The sequence below is a fragment of the Dama dama genome, chromosome 18 (assembly GCF_033118175.1).
Source record: "Dama dama isolate Ldn47 chromosome 18, ASM3311817v1, whole genome shotgun sequence".
NCBI lineage: Eukaryota > Metazoa > Chordata > Mammalia > Artiodactyla > Cervidae > Dama > Dama dama.
In genome coordinates, this window is record NC_083698.1 from 92787127 (window position 1) to 92809721 (window position 22595).

Here is a 22595-nt window from a genome sequence, read left to right on the forward strand (position 1 = left end):
TCAGTAGTCAGGTTGCTCAGGCTTACTTGCTCCCAGGTTTGTGGGATCTTCCTGGACTGGGGATTGAACTCCTCCATAGTCCCTGCATTGGCAGGTGGATTCTTATCCACTGTGCCACCAGAAAGTCCGAATACTGATTGTTTTTAACTGAAAAATTAAGAGAAAGACTGGTTTTCTTCTGTTAGGCTGTAAGTTTTCTTATCAACTGTTTCAAACTTTCACTGCAATGCTGTTGACTCCAAATTAAGACAGACATGTTTTTATTGGTCTCACAAATGATATTGACTAGTATGGTGTTGCCTAAAGTATCATGGACAGTATTTTTTGAATTTGAATCTTTTGTATATTCAATTTATGTTCCTCTGTGTGTGTGATCATTTAAATCTTTATCTGCTTAGTAATTCTAAAGGGAAAAGTAGATAATCATTTATTTGAGATGTACCAGGTGTCAGACACTGTACTGAATGCCCTGGAGTATGTCGTCTTCTTAAATCTCTTTGAAAAAGTTTATTGCAATCTTTGTTTTATAGATGTGAAAGCTGAGGCTCAGAAAATTTGAGTATCCTTGTCACCCTAACACTAGTAATAGGTAGAGATCTGGAGTCTGACACAAATCTTTTTGATTCTTCCCATTGTACCGTAGTCCTCCCTGCAGCAACCTTTCTTTCCCTTTCTTTTTGAGATCTTGGTTTTGTATTTTATTAACATGACTATGTTTATTATAAACTACATCAAGTTCTAGCTGGGAAGAAGTCTGGGAGCTAACGACTTATAAGTAGATGGATTCTTAAAGAAGGACCTAGCTAAGATGCTGTCATCCTGAAGTCACTGGGTGGCCCTGGCACCTTTTGCCGCTCACCTGAGGGAGCCCGTCAGCCACTGTCCTCCTTGTGAGGACCAGGAAATACGATGAGGGCATCTCTCCCCCTTCGTTCTGCACAAGATGTATTCTACTTGTAGTACGGTTGTCAGCTCCCTGGTCTTTCCAGCCATCCATCACCTTTTAGCATTTTCCCTGGTGCCTGTCACCTGGCCCGTGACTGCGGGGATTAGACTGTGGGCATCATGAATGAAGGGGCAGGAAATGCTCCGTCCTTCAACCCCTGCTTTTCTCAGGTTTGAGCAACATGTTCCCCAAGAACGTTCATGTCAACGGCTCCCGGCTTACTTCATTACCAGAGGCATGTGAGCAGAGGTGGCGGGTTGTGTTTCTCGTTCAGAATATTGAAAAGCGAAACCTCAGAGGCGAGAGACTCACAGACCATACGGTTTTTTGGCCATGGCCTTTACTTTTGGTTCTTACAGCTTTATTTTCAAGACTATTTTCACCGGGTTGGTGCTGTTTACTAGTCATTTAGTAAGCTAGATTTGGACTCGTAGCCTGTAAAGAGGAAATCACATCAAATACAGTGTGGATGGCGCTTGGTGATGGACCTGGAAAGGTATACAGAGGTCCTATAGATGAACTTTTGGTTGTCGGTTGAGGTGGAGGAGGGTGGATTATTCTGCTTTCTTTTCCTTTTCTTTTTGATTCTGCCCAGTCTTTACTTTTTGATTAGTTTAACCCTACAGTGTGAATCAGTAATAGTCTTTATGTAGCTAACAGGGACTTAGAGGAATTGAAGCAGGTTGTCTCTTGATGTACTGTCATCATGCCTGTATGGTCACAGTGAAATCTTCTTCTCGCTGACATTTCTAGTGGCTCCTGTGCCCTGTTTTTGGTGTCGCATCTTTATGTCTTATGTGTGTTCATCATATGATGGTCATCAACAAATGTTGATTAGGCACACCTACCATTTATAGCACTTTGTGGGTACACAGAAAATTGCTGACACGTGTTATGTTCTTGGCAGTTTATGAAGGACTTGCACATAATACTTTCTCATCTGATTCTGATAACATACGACTAAGTTAGGTCACTGTTTCTCCCTTCATTCATTCAACAACTATATTTTTTGTAAGTACTTTCTGGGATGTTGCATTCCACACAGGGAAGAGGTTACATAAGAATTAGAAAACAAATGACAGTAACAGGAGACTTACGTTAAGGTTATATGATCTGTTTTATAGAATGTCACTGCTGGACTTCCATGGTGGTCCAGTGGTTACGACTCTGTGCTTCCAGTGCAGGGGGTGTGGGTTCCATCCCAGGTTGGGGAACCAAGATTCCACATGTCATGAAGCGCTGATCCCTGCACCCCCAGAAAAAGTCACACAGTAATCCAAGTCTATGCCCCGACCAGTAATGCTGAAGAACCTGAAGTTGAATGGTTCTATGAAGGCCTACAAGACCTTTTAGAACTAACACCCAAAAAAGATGTCCTTTTCATTATAGGGGACTGGAATGCAAAAGTAGGAAGTCAAGAAACACGTGGGGTAACAGGCAAATTTGGCCTTGGAGTACAGAATGAAGCAGGGCAAAGGCTAATAGAGTTTTGCCAAGAGAACGCACTGCTCATAGCAAACACCCTCTTCCAACAACACAAGAGAAGACGCTACACATGGACATCACCAGGTGGCCAACACCGAAATCAGATTGATTATATTCTTTGCAGGCAAAGATAGAGAAGCTCTATACAGTCAGCAAAAATAAGACCAGGAGCTGACTGTGGCTCAGATCATGAACTCCTTATTGCCAAATTCAGACTTAAACTGAAGAGAGTAGGGATAACCACTAGACCATTCAGGTATGACCTAAATTAAATCCCTTACAATTATACAGTGGAAGTGAAAAAATAGATTTAAGAGACTAGATCTGATAGACAGAGTGCCTGATGAACTATGGATGGAGATTCCTGACATTGTACAGGAGACAGGGATAGAGGCCATCCCCAAGAAAAAGAAATGCAAAAAAGCAAAATGGCTGTCTGAGGAGGCCTTACAAATAGCTGTGAAAAGAAGAGAAGCAAAAGGCAAAGGAGAAAAGGAAAGATATTCCCATTTGAATGCAGAGTTCCAAAGAACAGCAACGAGATAAGAAAGCCTTACTCAGTGATCAGTGCAAAGAAATAGAGGAAAACAACAGAATGGAAAAGACTAGAGGTCTCGTTAAGAAAATTATAGATACCAAGGGAACATGTCAGGCAAAGATGGGCTCAATAAGGATAGAAATGCTATGAACCTAACAGAAGCAGAAGATATTAAGAAGACGTGGCAAGAATACACAGAAGAACTGTATAAAAAAGATCTTCACATCCCAGATAATCACAATGGTGTGATCTCACACCTAGAGGCAGACGTCCTGGAATATGAAGTCAAGTGGGCCTTAGAAAGCATCACTATGAACAAAGCTAGTGGAGGTGACGGAATTCCAGTTGAGCTATTTCAAATCCTGAAAGATGATGCTGTGAAAGTGCTGCACTCAATATGCAGCAAATTTGGAAAACGCAGCAGTGGCCACAGGACTGGAAAAGGTCAGTCTTCATTCCAATCCCAAAGAAAGGCAATACCAAAGAATGTTCAAAGTACTGCACAAATACACTCATCTCACACGCTGGTAAAGTAATGCTCAAAATTCTCCAAGCCAGGCTTCAGCAATACGTGAACTGTGAACTTCCACGTGTTCAAGTTGGATTTAGAAAAGGCAGAGGAACCAGACATCAAATTGCTAACATCCGCTGGATCATCAAAAAAGCAAGAGAGTTCCAGAAAAACATCTATTTCTGCTTTATTGACTATGCCAAAGCCTTTGACTGTGTGGATCACAATAAATTGTGGAACATTCTGGAAGAGATGGGAATACCAGACCACCTGACCCACCTCTTGAGAAACCTATATGCAGGTCAGGAAGCAACAGTTAGAACTGGACATGGAACAACAGACGGGTTCCAAATAGGAAAAGGAGTACATCAAGGCTGTATATTGTCACCCTGCTTATTTAACTTATATGCAGAGTACATCATGAGAAACGCTGGGTTGGATGAAGCACCAGCTGGAATCCAGATTGCTGGGAGAAATATCAATAACCTCAGATATGTAGATGATACCACCCTTATGGCAGAAAGTGAAGAACTAAAGAGCCTCTTGATGAAAGTGAAAGAGGAAAGTCAAAAGCTGGCTTAAAGCTCAACATTCAGAAAACTAAGATCATGGCATCCGGTCCCATGACTTCATGTCAAATAGATGGGGAAACAGTGGAAACAGTGTCAGGCTTTATTTTTTTGGGCTCTAGAATCACTGCAGATGGTGATTACAGCCTTGAAATTATAAGACGCTTGCTCCTTGGAAGGAAAGTTTATGACCAACCTAAACAGCATATTAAAAAACAGAGACATTACTTTGCCAACAGAGGTCTGTCTAGTCAAGGCTGTGGTCTTTCCAGTAGTCATGCATGGATGTGAGAGTTGGACTATAAAGAACACTGAGCTCCAAAGAATTGATGCTTTTGAACTGTGGTGTTGGAGAAGACTACTGAGATTCCCTTGGACTGCAAGGAGATCCAACCAGTCCATCCTCAGGGAAATCAGTCCTGAGTGTTCATTGGAAGGACTGATGTTGAAGCTGAAACTCCAATACTTTGGCCACCTGATGTGAAGAGCTGACTCATTTGAAAAGATACTGATGCTGGGAAAGATTGAAGGCAGGAGGAGAAGGGGATGACAGAGGATGAGATGGTTGGATGGCATCACCGACTCATTGGACATGAATTTGAGTAAATTTCAGGAGTTGGTAATGGACAAGAAGGCCTGGCGTGCATGGGGTCAATGGGGTTACAAAGAGTCAGACACGACTGAGCGACTGAACTGAATGAATGGCATTGTGGACATCAGGAGAGGGGCATTTGACAGTTTGGGCTATACCTCCTGGGCCCTGAAGGAATGGTAAGAGACAAGCAGTTTCCCCAGATAGAGCCTGGTGTGGGCCGAAGCACTGAGGTAGTCATCATACAGTGTGTTCAGTGTCCATGAAGATACTCGTTTGGAGCTGTTTTAATCAGGCCTGTGTGTAGTTATTGAGTATCTAAAATCAGAAATCTTCAGAATTTTTAGAAACCGTTAGAGATCATGCAGTCCACTCATTTACCCTTTGAAGATATGCTCATACTCATATTGAGTAGATTAGTGCGTTATTTTTGTAGATTTATTTGTTTTGTAGGAAGTCATTTGAATCATTTATGTTTTTCCTAGAGTGCAGAATTTAACCTGGTTTCTTCTGCGCATGTGCACGTTTCCTTGGTGATTCAGTTGTGACTTGCTTTTATGATCTTGAGAAGTATTAATAAAGATATTATTATTCTGTGCTTTTTTTTTTTTTTTTTTTTGGTCTGTAACCAAATCATATGAAGTTTGGAGGAAGATTTTTATTATAGGAGTAGTGTTTGTTGTAGTGTTGACTCTCTTGTTTTACTTTTAACCAAGCAAAATTATTGACTTGGCAGAACACTGATATCTCCAATGCAAATATAATAATACAAGATGCATTTTTTTCCCCCAAATGAGAACAAAAAGCTCATGATTTTGAATCAAGTGCTGTACATGTCATTGTATTTTCTGTATTTCTTAAGAAAAACCATTCTTTGATTCATTGGTGGAAACAGCTAATCCAAATGGGATTTGTTTAAACTCTGATGCCTCTGGGAAGTCTTGATGATCCAGGCTATAGATTTCTTAAGCTTCACATGTTTTTATCAGTCAGTTTCTAAGATACCTCAGAGACCATTAAAACATAATAAATCAGGTGAGGTTCAGTTATGTTTGGTATCATGCAAAGAACTATAATTAAAAAGAAGCTATTTAATTCAGAAAAAATGAAATGCAATATTGTATGTGTAGATTGTTAGGGTTTTGAGAAAGTCTATTAAATAGCATCTACCTTCCCTATCTAGAGTTCTGATACTATTGTGAAATAATGTATGTAAGCAAATGGAAGGTGAAATACCACTTCCAATTTTCTGTTGATAGAGGCAGACTGAAAATGTAACCTAGTTTGAGAGCAAAATGTGTTTGCTTGGTGAACATCAGAATTAGACAAATTTACTTGCTTTTAGAAGGTGCTGAACCATTTCATCCTTCTCTGAGAAGGTAGGACCTTTATTTGCTAAACTTAGTGAGACAATGCTGACCTTGTATAGGCATTCTGATTTCTGAAGTGAAATAAGAATGTTGCTAAGCTGTGCATCCCCAGCGTTTTCTTCTCAGTTTTACCAAAGGAGTTTACTCCCCCGGAGTGAGTGAAAGATGGAGAGAGGCCAGAGATTACTTTAATTGAGCTTCATTTTAATGCAAAGAAACAGGATTCTGGGGGACATTTCTCCCCACACCCCTCGATGTACATTTGTCACATTGTCAACTCTGAAATTAGGCCATATCTTCAATTAATGATGTCTTAATGGCTATTAATAGGAAAATAGTCATAACAAGTTGTTTTTGCCTCAGTATGTGTGAGCTGAGTGGTTATTCTTCACATCTGAACCCTTCAGTGTTTCAATTAGTGAACCTGTTAAGGACCATATGAGGAGAGAGTATGAATCTTGGTTGGTATAAGAACACCTTCTCTTTAAACCTTCTAATCGCATCAAGAACATATCAACATTAAACTTTACAGAATGGATATCAGCAGTTTGAAGTAAAATACTGGATGTACTCAAATCTTAATAAAGTCTTAAATTTATTTATAAATTATTTAACCTAGTTTTGTAATGTAAACTTTAAAGAACTTTCAATAAGAAAAAGAAAATCCTAAGTAATATAGAAGCATTGTATACTTTAGTTAGCAGGATTCTTTTTTCTTATTGTTGCTTATAACAGTAGTGTATCTTAAAATTAATGGGGTTTTAGATTTGATGAAATAGGCTTGGTTAGGTTCATATGGGCCTCTGCTTCAACCTTTGCAGCCCTACCTAGACAAGCCTGAGTGGCCCGTCTTCCTTCCTCTGAACTGTGCTGTCAAAGGTTGACACTGAAATAGTTATTCTTACTGTGCTTCCGTGTTCTCACTCCAAAGTGAAAAATGCTAATCCATTGCTTATTTAATGAGGAAGACTGGATCAAGTCATTCAAAGCAATTTTCGTAAACATTAAAGGTAGCTGTTTTCAAAGTTGATCTTCCTTATGATAGGATAACATCCATCTGATAGGCTTTTTTTTTTTTTTTTTTTAAGTTCTAATAAGCTAATCTCTCTTTTACTTTTTTCTGAAAGGGGGTCCTGATGACAACTTAATTGAAGGTGGAGGAACAAAATTTGTTTGCAAACCTGGAGCCAGAAATATTACCGTCATATTCCATCCATTATTAAGGTAAGTCAAATCCTATGTACTTACTGAAGATCAATATTTTCATTATTTATGCTGATATGCTGAATGCCAGTAGGTCTGTCAGCATTGAAACAAGTCATAAAAAGACATTGTTGCATTTTATAGGGCCTCACAATCAAAGTTGTCAATAGAAAAATAATGTCAACCCTTCTAAGTAGCTACTTAGTCTCAAGAGTAATACTTCATAAGTATGTTTATATGATCTTCTTTCTTTCCTATTCCCTGTCCCTCCCCTTGTTATTATCCCTCTCTTCCCCTCCTTAACTATTTCAGGGTTGGCAAAACCCATAGAGAAATCTAACCTGTCACTTGTTTTTGTAAGTAGATTTTTAATTGGCACAGTCATGCTTATCCATTTATGTATTGCCCATGGCACTTCTGGGGCTCTAGGTACAGAGTTGAATATCTGAAACAGAATCCATATGCCTCACAAAGCCAAAAATATTTTCTTACTGGCCCTTTACGGGAAAAAATTACAGACCCATGATCTGTCTCACTGATTTAAACTAATGACTTTGAGAATATCCTTTGAGAATTAGCAGTTCTCTGAACAAATAATGACTTACAAAAACTGAAAAGCATTATATCAATCAATATGGTTTTATATATTGAAGGATAAAACTTGATGAATAGAATGAAATCTATCACAATGCTTAGTTTATTGTGATAATGTGATTTAAGAAAATAAGAATCTGTGATACTTCCGGTTGAAAAACTTCTAAGAACTTCCCTTGGTGGATAAGTGATTAAGATTCTGCACTTCCAATACAGTGGTTGCAGGTTAAATCACTGGTTGGAGAACTAAGATTACACAATGCTGTGTGAAATATATAGTGTCAATTAATTTATATAATTCATTACATGCTGTGTGTGTGTATATAGATAAATATAAATATATATACACATATATTTATATATTAAGTGGAACTTTTAGAATTTCTAAATTAATTAACTATTATATACATCAACTGACTTTGGTAATTAGTTTAGGACTTAATGCTTTTCCAATTACAATTGATTTCTACTTTGTCAGTGTTCCTACTTTTTAGGAAAATGGGAAGATAGCTTAATTATTATAGGCAGCTTCTGACCTAGATCAAACACCATAATTTACTGCCAAGTATGCTATTGCTTCAATAAATGTAATCCTAATATTTACATTTGTCTTTAACTATGGAAGAAATCTTTGGGAAGTTTCATTAGCAGTATTGTCACTTTTCAAGATTTTTTTTTTCCCCATAAACTTATTTTTTTCTTTTTAAACATGAAGTTAGAATAAAAAGTGCATATACTTATTTCACACTAAATAATGCATTTCTGGTAGAAATACTGGTATGATTGAATGTATTCCTGACAATTCTTTTTTTTACTATTTTATTTATGTTGCTTCACTAGAGAGTTGTTTTACAGCTTGATAATACTTCTTTTACCAGTGTTATTTACTTATTTAGTCTCTACTTTTATTCAGTATTTTAATTGATTATTGATTGGAACTAGAGAGAATTTTGTTGCATAATGCAAATAATTAATTATTCTTTCTCTGTGTAATTCTTAGTGGAAGTTACAAGACTGTTAAGCGGTCTACAAGGTGACTTAATTCCTTCCTAAGCAAATGATCATTATAGACTTTAAATTAGCCTTTGGGTCAAATTTTAACCTTGCTTCTCATGGTTCCATGGGCTTTTGGAACTTCAAATGACTAAAATCTTTTAGTGTTTTTTTTTTTTTTTTTTTTAATTTTAGTTTATACACTTCAGCATTGGCTGATTGCTGAATTTATTGTTTCTTCTAAAGTTGAGAAGTTTATGAGAGTTCCCTGGTGGCCTAGTAGTGAGAATTATGGGCTTCCACTGCTATGACTCAGGTTCAATCCCTGGTCAGGAAACTGAGATCTTGCAAGCCCTGCAGTGTGGCCAAAAAAAATAAAGAAGTTTAAAAATTTAGTTTTGACAGTGAGAAGAATCAGTGTGCATTATCTTACTAGTATATTTTACTTTGATGATTATCATAAACCATTTCTCATTTCTCCTGTAGTCATTCATGTATTCATCTTTGTTGTTGTTCATCACTAAGTAGCGTCTGATTCTTTGCTGCCCTGTGGACTGCAACACACCAGGCTTCCCTGTCCTTTATTATCTCTGGGAATTCGCTCAGATTCACATCCATTGAGTCGATCATGCCATCCAACCTCCTCGTCCTCTGCCACCCCCGTCTCCTCCTGCCCTCAATCTTTCCTAGCGTCAGGGTCTTTTCCAGTGAGTGGGCTTTTTACATCAGGTGACCAAAGTATTGGAGCTTCAGTTTCAGCATCAGTCCTTCCAAAGAGTATTCAGGGTTGATTTCCTTTAGGATTGACTGGTTTGATCTCTGTGCTTCCCAAGGAGCTCTCAAGAGTGTTCTCCAGCAGGGAAATGCTAAAGCATCAATTCTTTAGTGCTCAGCCTTTATGGTCCAACTCTCACATCCATACATGACTGCTGGAAAAACCATAGCACGAACTATACAGACCTTTATAGGCAAAGTGATGTCTCTGCTTTTTAATACACTGTCTAGGTTTGCCATAGCTTTTCTTCCAAGGAGCAAGCATCTTTTAATTTTGTGGCTACAAGCAGTGTCTACAGTGATTTTGGAGCCCAATAAAATAAAATCTGTCAGTTGCTACTTTTTCTGTATCTGTTTGCCTTGAAGTGATGCAAGATGTGAAGTGGGACCCGATGCCATACTCTTAGTATTTGAATGTTGAGTTTTAAGCCAGTTTTTTCACTCTCCTCTTTTACCCTCATCAAGAGGCTCTTCAGTTCTCTTTGCTCTCTGACATTAGAGTGGTATTATCTGGATATCCCAGGTTGTTGATATTTCTCCCTGCTACCTTGATTCCAGCTCGTAAGTCTTCCAGCCCAGTATTTAGCATGATGTACACTGCATATAAATTAAATAAGCAGGGTGACAGTATACAGCTTTGAAGTACTCTTTCCCAATTTGGAGCTAGTCCATTGTTCCATGTCTAGTTCTGTGGCTTTTTGACCTGAATATAGTTTTTGCAGGAGACAGGTAAGGTAGGCTGGTATTTCCATCACTTTAAGAATTTTTCACAGCCTTTTGTGATCCACACAAAGGCTTTAGTGCAGTCAACGAAGCAAAAATAGATGTTTTTATGGAATTCTCTTGTGACCAAGTGGGTGTTGGCAATTTGATCTCTGGTTCCTCTGCCTTTTCTAAATCCAGCTTGAACATCTGGAAGTTCTCAGTTCATGTACTGTTGATGCCTAGCTTGAAGGATTTTGACAACTACCTTGCTAGCATGTGAAATGAGGTAATTATAAAGTAGTTTGAACATTCTTTGGCATTGTCCTTCTTTGGGATTGGAATGAAAACTGATCTTTTCCAATCCTGTGGCCACTGCTGAGTTTTCCAAATTTGCTGGTATATTAAGTGCAGCACTTTAACAGCATCATCTTTTAGGATCTGAAGTAGCTCAATTGGAATTCCATCACTTCCACTAGCTTTGTTTGTAGGTTTGAATACCAAGGTCTACTTGACTTCACACTTCAGGAAGTCTTGCTCTAGGTGAGTGATCACACCATGGTGGTTATCTGGGTCGTTAAGACCTTTTTTGTATAGTTCTGTAGTTCTTCTTGCCACCTCTTCTTAATGTCTTCTGCTTCTTTTAGATCCTGCTGTTTCTGTCCTTTATTTGCCCATGCTTGCATTACTCAGCCTAACAAGATATTGTGTGCAATTAAACCCTGAATAAGCTTTTAATGGTGAGAGGTCATCTAATCAGTTTTTCTGCCTGTGAGTCTAAAATGAACAAAAGCATATTGAAATAAAAAAGTTTCTAGCCATACCTAGGTAGATTCTGAGATACTTTGACCAAAATATAAACCTAAAAAATAATAGGACTTATATCTGCGCCCCCCCGCCCCACTCCCGACCATTCCCACTGACATATTTGTTACTTTTTTGTTTTTCTGGAAACATTTAACCAGAATGGATGAATTTGCTCTGATAGACTGGTTTTATTTTAAAGGCACTGAATTGGGGGAACGGAAGGAAGATACATTAATGTTGAAACTTGAATGACATGTTTCCCTTCTGTCTAGGTCTGCCATGAATTTATACTTTTTCAAAAATTTCTATTTTTGAGTAATTACATTATGGTAATTATTAATCATCATCTAAATGTTAATAAAGTTAAAAGTAAAGTGAAGTCACTCAGTCGTGTCCGACTCTGTGACCCGGCTCCTCTGTCCATTGCATTTTCCCAGCAAGAATAGTGGAGTGGGTTGCCATTTCCATTACCAAAAAAGTGTGTATTTTATTGAGGTATTAACTACAGTTTGCTATAGAGTAATAAGATTCAGTTATAATTAATATATAATCTAGCCATTTTAGGAACTTTGAAATTACTTTGTGGCTGCTGTTTGGGGTGGGGGGCGCAGAGAAAGTGGGAATTTATTTTTCCATATCTATTTTCTTAATTTCTTATTATTCTTTATTCTCTAAAAACAGATTATATTGTACCTTTAATTTGTTAGTGGGCTTCCCTGCTGGCTCGGTGTTAAAGAACCCGCCTACAAATGCAAGAGATGCAGGAGACTTGGGTTCAATTCCTGGGTCCAGAAGATTCCCCTGGAGTGGGAAGTGGCAATGAGCTCCAGTATTCTTGCCTGGGAATTCACATGGACAGAGGAGCCTGGTGGGCTACAGTTCACGGGGTCTCAAGAGTTGGGCATGACTTAGTGACTAAGCAACAATGACAAGGTTTGTTAGTACAATTCTTTCCTATAGCAAAAAAAAAAAAGGGTGAAGATAGAGTTATTACTTGAAGAACTAATTGACTGCAGCCTTCTAACTGAAGTATTTAGAAAACAGTCTAAAGCTTTACCTCTCTTTACTGCATGCATTTATTATTGCATGCATTCTGGAATAATTAGGCACATTAATGTGGCTTGTCACTAATGTGTCTCTAATGAAATCAAAACCAGGCATTTGACTGTTGTGTTCACCATCTCATATCTGTGTGTAGGTTTTTGGTTTTAAAGGGGGACTCATCAAAGAAAGGTGGTGGGATTTAATGCCAGTGCATCATCATTTGAGAAACAGAAATTCCAAGTGTTTAGAGCCAGTCAGACATGAAAACTCAGGAATTCAAAGAAGTCTTCTCTTGTATCCTCACATAGCCCCTTCCCCTTCTAACTAGGACCCTACTCCTGTTGTATTAGGGTCTCACCCTTATGAAATCATCTTTTCTTAATTATCTACTGCAGAGAATGTACATTAAATTTTGCAGTTAGAACAAATTTGGTGACTTAATTTATTAACTGATTTATTTGACCATTCTTTAAGCACTAAAGCCATTGTTTTCAATGGAAAGGAGATTTGTATACTGCATGGTAGAGAGGACAGACCAATAAAAGTGGGTGTGGGGGAGCGGGTATGAGTGACCACTTTGTAGTGTTTGATATTGGTCAAAGCACTGTGTGTCTTTAATTTTCGAATCTATAAAGTAGAGGAGTTGGTTGGTCTAAATTTTGTTTACTACCTTCCAAGTTTTGCAATTTTGTGATTGGGAAATGCTTTTTACAGTATTTTGGTACTCCAAAGGCCTGACATTTAAAATCTGAAAAGTCCAAATGACAATGCATTGTTTCTTTTGCTTATTTGCTTTAACCAGCCTTTAAAAGCCATTTGGCCCTTTAGGATAATGAGCACTTTGCATTTATGAAGTACCTTTCTTATGAGACGGTTGCAAGAACAGATGTTTGTAGTCTTGGGGTGACTTGGCAGATGTAAGAGGCTGGAGACATAGTGGATGATGATGGTATTTAAAGTTGCAAAAATGTCACTGATGCTTACTCTGTTGAACACAACTGGAATATTCAGTATGTGGGCTGTGAGCATTTTTCACTATTTTCAGCCACATTTCATTAAATCAGGCAGCAATTAAACACTTCCTGGGTAGAAGCAAAAATATTTATTAGTCAGTAAGGAGAAAGCTGGCATTTAGGTCGGTTAGGGGGATGAAACTTTTATGGCCACATGGGTTTTGCTGATAGGGTCTTTCTGGTTTTCTGTGTGCCTTTCTTTGGGCAAACAACAGTAGGAATGACAGGTAATTGTAATCATACCATCTAATCATTCTTGTCCATAATTATGGAGAAGAATAGCTTCTAAAAGATAATCATGTCAGATGTATGATAGAAGCTGCCAGTTAGCAGCTGTGTAGGGAACTGTTTCATAGCCTCAGAGAATGGCTATTAGTAAAAACTATTTTCTAAGACTTCATGTTACTGCAGTTTGAATATGTAAAAAGCCCTCTTTTTATGGGTGAAGCCATTAACATTCATCTCTTTGGTACAGTAGAAGTCCTCTGTCCCTCCTAAACTTATTTCCTGAAATGGAAAATAAATCTCTGATACTGGTCAACGTTGACAATACTATCCAAAGATACTGAGCAAATGCTCTTATGCCATTAGCCTATCAAGATGTTCAGTTCAGTTCAGTCACTTAGTCATGTCCAACTCTTTGCGACCCCATGGACTGCAGCCCACAAGGCTTCCCTGTCTATTGCCAACTCCTGGGACTTGCTCAAACTCATGTCCATCAAGACAGTGATGCCATCCAACCATCTCATCCTCTGTTGTCCCCTTCTCCTCCTGCCTTCAGTCTTTCCTAGTAACAGGATCTTTTCCCGTAAGTCAGTTCTTTGCATCAGGTAGCCAAAGTATTGGCGCTTCAGCTTCAGCAGCAGTCCTTCCAATGAATATGCAGGACTGATGTCCTTTAGGATTTCCTGCTTTGATCTCCTTACTGTCCAAGGGACTCTCAAGAGTCTTCTCCAACACCACAGTTCAGAAACATCAATTCTTTGGCACTCAGCTTTCTTTATGGTCAAACTCTCACATCCATATATTACTACTGAAAAAACCATAGCTTTGACGAGACGGACCTTTGTCAGTAAAGTATTCTCTCTGCTTTTTATTATGCTGTTTAGGTTTCTTCCAAGGAGCAAGCGTCTTTTAATTTCATGGCTGCAATCACCATGTGCAGTGATTACGAAGGAGTTATTCTGTGTGACTTTCCATATATGAGAGTTTTTAAATAGTTGTGGCTGAACTATAAATTGTTGTTTTCTCTTGAAGAGGTAGTATGGTTCTGTGGGCAGCTTTGCAGAAGTTTTGTAGTTTTTTTTTGTGTGTGGTAGTTTTGTAATAAGCTTTGCCAACAAATCTAAGTTTTTTATAGAGAATAATTTAGGAGTAATCACTTAAAAACTATGAATTTTGCAGATTATTGGTCTAAACTGCTCTAGCTCAAAATGTCTTTTCAACCTTTTCTGGTACTGACTTGCTTATAAGTGATTTAATTTGGTAAGACTGTTTTATATCTTCAGAACTCCAAGTCTGCAATCCTATAATATCCTGGATTTCTGCCCTTCATAATCTTCTCTCTCCCAAATATTTTCCCAACATTACTTCCACAGTAAGAGGGGTAGTGGTTCACATGTATCTTATGTGTGAATGGGGTACCCAGTAAATATTTGTTTAAAGAATTAATAGGTAACTTATAGGAGTGCTTAGCAATTATTTGTTTATTTGAGGTGAATTTTTTATCAAATATGAATAAAAATATAAAGGGAAATGTTTTAGTAATGATATTGAAATAGATCAATCTTTCTTTTGTACCTAAAAATGGTGTATATATTTCATATATGTGTGCATTAAATATATATGTGTATATATATGTGTCTGTGTATATATATATATATATATATGCACATATATATTTTAACATTGTTTTATCTCTATTGTAACTATAGAGTGTTAAAGGCTAAAATACCACAATGTTAAGGTGAATTTGGAAATTAATTTTTTTAATATCATTGATCCTAAACTGCTAATCTTTTAGGCTCATATTTTGTTTGTAGTGGTTATATAATAGAAGCAGATCCTTTTTCTTTCACTTTTTCTTTCTTATTACTCTATTGAAAGGTTATGGTTGCATAAAATAACTTTTTCCTTATTCTTTCATGAATTATGAAAACCCTTTTCAAGATTATAAAACCTTTTCTAATAGAGACAACCTTGCTTTGAAAGCTTTCTTAGGTAGCTTCTGATTCTGTTAGGTTGTTTTCATTGTTGTTATTTTTACTTTATTTACAAGGGTACCATAGCCCCTGGATTCTGTCTTTATACTAGATCGATAGTTATGTAGATACATTGTGAGAGTGTATGTTTGATTGTTAGAGTAAGTGTGAAGGTCTTAAGCAGAAGTCATCCTTCTGTATTTCTTTCTCAATATTTTTGTCTTGGAGAAATGCACAAAACTTGGCCCACCATGTCAGTTTGATGTGTGCATTGGCATTTGGCAGAATATTATTCTGAGCCTTCACAGGTATGTGATATTTTTATACAGATAACATGTTTGTTCTTAATGAGCTAAAGCTTATATAGACATTTTGAAAGATGCTGGTGATTAGACAGTCTAGCAAATAACATTGTAGATCATACATTATTCATGCATGAGAGGAAATGTGGCTACCCTGTTGCATTTTTATGAAACACAATGTTTTTTTTTTTCCCTGTCCTCCGAATTATGAAAAATATTGCTGTCTTTTCAGAGTGTCTGACCTGTGAAGGCCTGTGAAACACTTGAGTTGCGGTATATTTAGGTTTCAAACCCCACATTTGAGTCACTGCTTTTGAATATATGTAATATTATTTTTATATATTGTATTTTTGAATTTATACAATAAATGTTAAATGCTTTTAATCTTCAAACTAAGTAACCTTTGGAGATTATAAAAATGTCTTTTCGAAGCTTTTTTTTTAACTTCTGTATTTTCAAAATATGATAATGGTATATGGCTGAACACTGATGGCAACTAACTAGCAATTTTGTATTAATGGAGTGAAGTGGTGAGTCCCTCAAGGTTTCAATCCACATGTCAACACATTCAAGCAACAATGTCAAGAGAGGTAAGACAGGCCAGTCTAATTAGCAGAAAAGTGTTGGCTGGCCCTTATGAGAAACAGCAGGAAAAATAAAAAAATGTTAGTGAAAAAACAGAAGATTTGCTACCTGATTTCAAATATATAAAATGCCACTTAAAAGAAATAAAGCAGTTTTGTTTGTTTGTTTGTTTGTTTGTTTTCATAAATCTGGAGTGGAACTAGTTGGTTGGAGGTGTAAGAGATTTAACTCTACATAGTGAGAATTTTCTAATGAATAAAGCAGTTCAAAAATAGGAAAAACTTCCTTGGAAGACGGTATCCTTTCTAGAGATGCTTAATCAAAAGATGGATACAAGGTGCTGAGTTGTGAGATCTACATTCTTTAAGTCTGTGATTGGAAGTCTTTCTAATATACTGTGCAGCTTCAGAACTCTGGTTAGAAGTGTTTCTTCCAGTCTTGCTCATTCAGGTTAATTTTTATATTTCAGTTTAGTGCTTACGATTATCATTGATCAAGTTAAGGTGTTACAGTTGACCAGGTCTGACTGGTCAAAGGCATTACAGCTTTGACTTTCTTCTTTCCAACAAGGATAAGAGAAACTCAGATCCTGTCTGTACAGAGAGCAATTGTTAGAGGAACTGCACCTTTCTCGACAATGGAATTCCTTTTACTGTCTTTTTTTTTTTTCCTTCTCTGCTCCTGTTTTTTCTATTTTTTTCCCCCCTGTGCCAGTAACTGGTGCATGTGTTGTAAGTTAACCCTTTTGGTGACTTGTAAGACAAAATGAGAGCATACTTGCTTCTGCTGTAAGGCTAATATGGGACTAAAACTATATTTTCAGATAAACCTAAAATCATCATGACTGCTGCCATGACTTTGACTTCAATTTAAGCTGATAGTTTAGCTGCAGATTTTCTTATTATCAATGAAGTTTTCTAATGATCAATTAACATTATTGGAAGCTTACATATATGAGACTGTAGAGGAGATTCTTTCCAGTGCAAAATGTTTACCTAATTTGTGTGTTGCTTTTTATGTATTCTGAACATGTATTTGTCTTGGACTGCAGTAGCCAAAATATGCTTATTCAGCATTCAATGAAATACGTTTCCTTCCAGCCAGAAGCCCATTTACATCTGATTTTGAGACCTAAATTGATAATATAATTTGGTATCAAAAATAGCATATGACTACCTAGAGGAAAAACATGGTCTCTCCCTTTAATAACTTATATTCCTTCGGGTGTTGACTATACACTGTTTATCTGTGTCATTTGGAAGATTATTTTACCATTTCCCCTTGCCTCTTCGAAAACACAGGCCCCAACCCCATTCATTTGATCTTTGTTGCTGTTTCACATACTTTGTCATTAGCAACTTTCTTACTTACAGTAATTGTGATTCGAACATTTAATCATAAATACTGCATACTATTTTTAAAAAATATGTTGTACAGGAAGTTAAATATATTTCATTTTATGGCCAAGAAACCCTTTTAATTTTCCTTTTGCAGTAAAAAATAAAAAGAAACCTCAAGCTAAGCATGTGTTTTTTGAGATTTTGTTACTTAATAAATGAGAAAGGAGAGTTCCTTGATTCAAGACAGAGAAGCAACAACAACCAGATTTAAAGAATTGACATGGAAGTGTCATTAAAGAAGATTGAATTTTTAATTACCTTAATTTCATGTTTTGAGTAAGAGCAGTGGTTTTGAACTTGAAAATGCTGGGTGTGTACTTTCTTTTCTTTTTGCAATTGAAATAGATACTCGAGTCTTTGATGTCCTTAAGTAGTTTTCAGCACTGTGGGAGAATACTAATGATTTGGTGATTATTATCATTAAGCTCAATGAGCATTCTTTTTTAAAGTAATTTTATTTGTTTATGTTTGCCTGTGCTGGGTTTTCATCGTTGGATGCAGGCTCTCTTGGCTTACAGCACACGGGGTCCGCTCTTTACTGTGGTGTGCAGGCTTCTCATGCGGTGGCTTCTTTTGCTGTGGAGCGCAGGCTCTGGGTGCACGGGCTTCAGTAGCTGCAGCATGTGGGCTCAGTCGTTGTGACTTGTGGGTTTAGTTGCTCCGTGGCGTGTGCAATCTTCCCGGACCAAGGATCGAACCCATGTCCCATTCATTGGCAGGCGGATTCTCATCTGCTGCGCCACCAGAAACATTCTCAGTGAGCATTCTTTAGAGCCTATTCTTGTAAGCTACCACACTGTAAATAGGTACAAAAGTATCTGATGCATAGCAGGAAGAAAAAAGTGTAATGCTAGAAAGTTTCTAGGATATTGCTCTTAGTGAAAGAATACTCAAGTATTTTACATAGTTGGACTCTGAAAGTGACAGCCGCTCAGTCCAGTCCAACTCCTTGTGACGGGATTTCCCAGGCAAAATACTGGACTGGGTTGTTGCCATTTCCTTTTCCAGGGGATCTTGCCATCCCTGGGATAGAACCCAGGTCTCCTGCATTGCAGACGAATCCTTTACCCTCTGAGCCACCAGGGAAGTAGTTGGACTCTATGAGTTCAAAATCTGTAAATATTTTGCAAGCTAATTTCTTTTTAAATTTTTATTAGAATATGACATACATCATTGTGTCAAAATCCTTACAATATTTGTGTATTCATATATTTCTATGAATTTTTACATATATATATATATATATTCTCACATGTAACCACAACCCAGGTCAATATATGAAACATTGATATAGATCATTTTTTGTGTCCCAGAAAACTTCCTCCTATCGACAGTTGACATCCATCCCTGAGAGGTACTTGTTCTTATTTTTTTGGTTGTAGATAGATAGGTTTTGCCTGTGCTTGAACTCTATCTAAATGGAGTACTGTAAGAAGTCCTCTTTGGTGTAGCATTATGTCTGTGTCGGTTACCATGTTGTTGGAAGCAGTAACAGTATTGGTTCCTTTATGTCAGTCATTGTATCAGTATATAGTTATAAAATGTGTAGTTATAAAAACAAAATTTGCAATTTGTAGTTATGAAAGCAATATTTAATTATTGTTTGGGAATAAATGAGAACTTTTTAGAGTTCTGTGGGCCTAAAGACTGCTTACCAATTTAAACTGCTTCAAAGCAAATTTTCAAGAAATCTTTTGCTTTCCTATCTTGTGGGACCAAAGGGCCAGTTGAACATGTAAGAGATCTGGTGGGGGTGGGGTGGGGTTGGAGGGGAGGGATGGTGGTGAATGCTGAGGGGTGGTCCAGGTAGGTGGTGAGTTGGGGTGCCCAGAAGCAAGACTATATAGATAATGAATATATACTGTGCCCTATAGCCTGGGAAATAAAAGTGAAAGCCAGAGAAGATAATAAAACTAATTGACCCTGTATTTCCTAAACTTTGGGATTTATGAATCAGTCAATGACAAAGATAATTGGAACCAACATCATTTGCCAGTTTTAATACAGAATAAGAATTTCAACACTAAGAAAAGTGAGAATCATATAACTTCATAATTAAGAATTATATTTTTCAAAGAAAGATAGTTGGCACCTTCAGTCAACATTCTCAGAAAAAGGTATTAATATGTAGAAATATCACAGGAAGCAGCGAGCCAGCCCAGGCCCAGCCAAGAGGCTCTATCCTACCTGTAGTGAGGAGGTAAATCATGTGATTCTGGCTGGTAACAGACAGTAAAAGTGCTTTGAGTAAATGAGCAAGTGAGCTGTGGTAAGTGGATGGGCAGGTTGTAAAAGCACAAAATAAAACTTCATGGGTATAGTAGGTATAGTAGACCCACAGTAGGAATCTTGCATTTTAGTCCTTGCATATTAAAAAGATACGTGCTTTTAAACTCTTTACACTGTCTTGGGCTTAGTTAATTGCTATTGTCCACTGCCGTCAGGTTAGCTACCTGGCTACCAGAATATAGTGTGTTCTGTCCAGTTGCATTTGTCATGGCCACTTTGTTTTCTGAGTTGTAATCCATCTGCAGTCTCTCAGGTGGCCACTAGCATTCCCTGTCAACTGTGATGCCTGCTGCCTATAGGCAGCTCTTTCTCTGCCCAGTGTATTTGGGGCCCTGGCATCAGCAAAGCCACCAATATCTCATTTGCATATTTTATTTTATTTTTTTCAATGTCAGAGTGGAAATAAGAATAGCAAAGAAAATTGTATGAAAAGAGGTGACTCAATCCATTCTTTAAAATGAAATTAGAAATGCTGAGTGAGTTGGTAGAGGTACATCAATGCTCAAAAATGCATCTAAGTGAATCTACACTTCTTTCTTATTTTGAAGCTTTCAAGCAAATTGAAATGAGGATTTTACTGAAGAATAAAAAGGACTCCACATCCTTTAAAAGTTGGAAGCCCTCTGCTTTATAAACCTTAATTCATTACATTTTCTCTTTTACATGTTTTTTGATTGGCAGGCTGATTTTTCAAGATTCAGCTCTGACATTCAGTAGGAATTGAGTGTACTTAAAATAACCTGAATTTTCAAGGGAAATCCTTCTATTTAGTCATATTTTTCTGTTAATGACTTTTTGCTCATTTGTTTCCTTTTTTCCAACAAACACTTACTGAAGGATTACTGTGTGCCAGACATTGTCCTTACCTTTTTTCCTTATTAAAGCAGCCTGGTAATTTTAGAAGAAGATCCATGAGAAAGAAGTCTGTTATCCCTCATACCAGTGCTGAATTTCCTTAATTTTTCTTCTTTACTCTTAGGCGTTTATTTGTCATAGAGGCACACTTGTTTGTGTAGCCTTGTCTTTTTCAGAGGCAGTTTCTCCTCTAGTCTAATTCCATTTCCCTCCATGCCCTGTGGGATCTTGTTCTTTCTGTTAGATTCTCTCTCTCCTCTGTCCTCAGTCTTTTCCTCTCTACTGGCTCCTTCCCCAGGACCTATAAATATTTTTAACCTCTCCCATTTTATAAAAATCTCTTAATCCTGCATTTCATCCTCACCTCTCCAGCCTATCACTTGAGTTTCTCTTTTCTTTTCTCATAATCTGTTCAAGTGTAACCTGTGCTCCCCATTTCCTTCCCCCTCCCATTCATTTGCACACTCCTGACCAGTCACTGTCTCACTGCCAAAGCTCAAGGTATGTTTTAGCCTTGTCTTACCCGATTTCATAAATATTCTATACAACTGATGCCGCTTTTGTATTTCAGCCTTTTCTTTCTTTACTTCTCCGTCGCCACTATCTCTGACCTCCTGTTCTTCTTCATACCATTTGTCCTCAGGCTCATGAACATTCCCTTTTCTCTGCCCGCTCACTCAACACAAATTCTCCAGAGCCTTCCTTGACTCTTTTCTGCTTCCTCTGCCATTATTGTATCCATTCAATATTTTTAGCTATAAATTTCAAAATGGTAGCTCAAAACTGAACTCTCTCCAAAGGTCCAGGTCTAAACCTAAATAATAATAATCCATTGAAATTTTCCATCCCCAACCTCCAGTCCTACAGTCTCGCCCAAATCATCTTCTGTTTCTCATCTTCCTTTATTGCCTATCCTGAAAGATGATGCCTCCAGCTCTTCAGTGATCCAGACACCACCCCTCCAAATATCTTGGGGTCCGTCTAGAAAACTCTCATCCCCCTCACCTGCTTCATGCACTGTCATTCATTTTTGTCCATCCTGCTTCGCCATTATGTCTCAAGTCCATTTTTTCCTTCCCATACATGTTGTCATTGCTTAACTCTCTCCTCTTTCTAATTGGTTTCCACTCTAAACTTCTCTATCTTCCGTACCTCTGCCACAGTGATCATGTTGCTTCCCTCATCTTTGTGATTTTGTGTCGTCTACTATCCAAGTCAGAATGCCTTTTTGCAGGGCATAAGGCCGCCTCTGACCTTACCCACACAGCTCTTGGGCTTCTTGGTGGCTCACACAGGAAAGAATCCCCCTGCAGTGCAGGAGACCTGGGTTTGATCCCTCAGGCAGGATGATCCCCTGGAGAAGGAAATGGCCTCCCACTCCAGTAGTCTTGCCTGGAGAATCCCATGGACGGAGGAACCTGGCAGGCTATAGTCCATGGGATCGCACAGAGTTAGACATGGCTGAGCTACTAAGCAAAAGCCCAGCACACAGCTCTTATGCTCACCTTTTATGCCCTAGACCCTCACTGGACCTCTCCTTTTCTTAGATCTGCCAAGCTTGCCCATAGTTACTTATTTCTACCCAAATCAAAATCATGCCAGCCTTCTCATTTTCATTATCTGGTATACGCTTTATCCTTCCAGATTCAGACCTGTCTCATCTTCTCTCTCAGCTTTTATCTGGTCTTACACTCACCCACACTCACCCACTCTTGCAAGATGTAAGTTAAATTTCCTTTTGAATCTTTTGAAATATTTTTTGTGTGTGTGAATTTTTAAAGTTATTTTGCTTTAGACATCTTCATTATAGCACTTAACACAT

At 37.8% G+C, this 22595-nt stretch overlaps 1 protein-coding gene across 4 annotated transcripts in view; it reads left to right on the forward strand.

Annotated features, from left to right (window-relative positions):
- EXOC4 (exocyst complex component 4) overlaps nucleotides 1-22595 on the forward strand; it is an 809489-nt gene that overhangs the window by 350564 nt on the left and 436330 nt on the right. For all 4 annotated transcript variants that reach the window (XM_061165832.1, XM_061165834.1, XM_061165833.1 and 1 more), the window contains one exon: nucleotides 7139-7235. In XM_061165832.1, the coding sequence (XP_061021815.1) occupies nucleotides 7139-7235 (97 nt within the window). The remainder of the gene's footprint in view (nucleotides 1-7138; nucleotides 7236-22595) is intronic.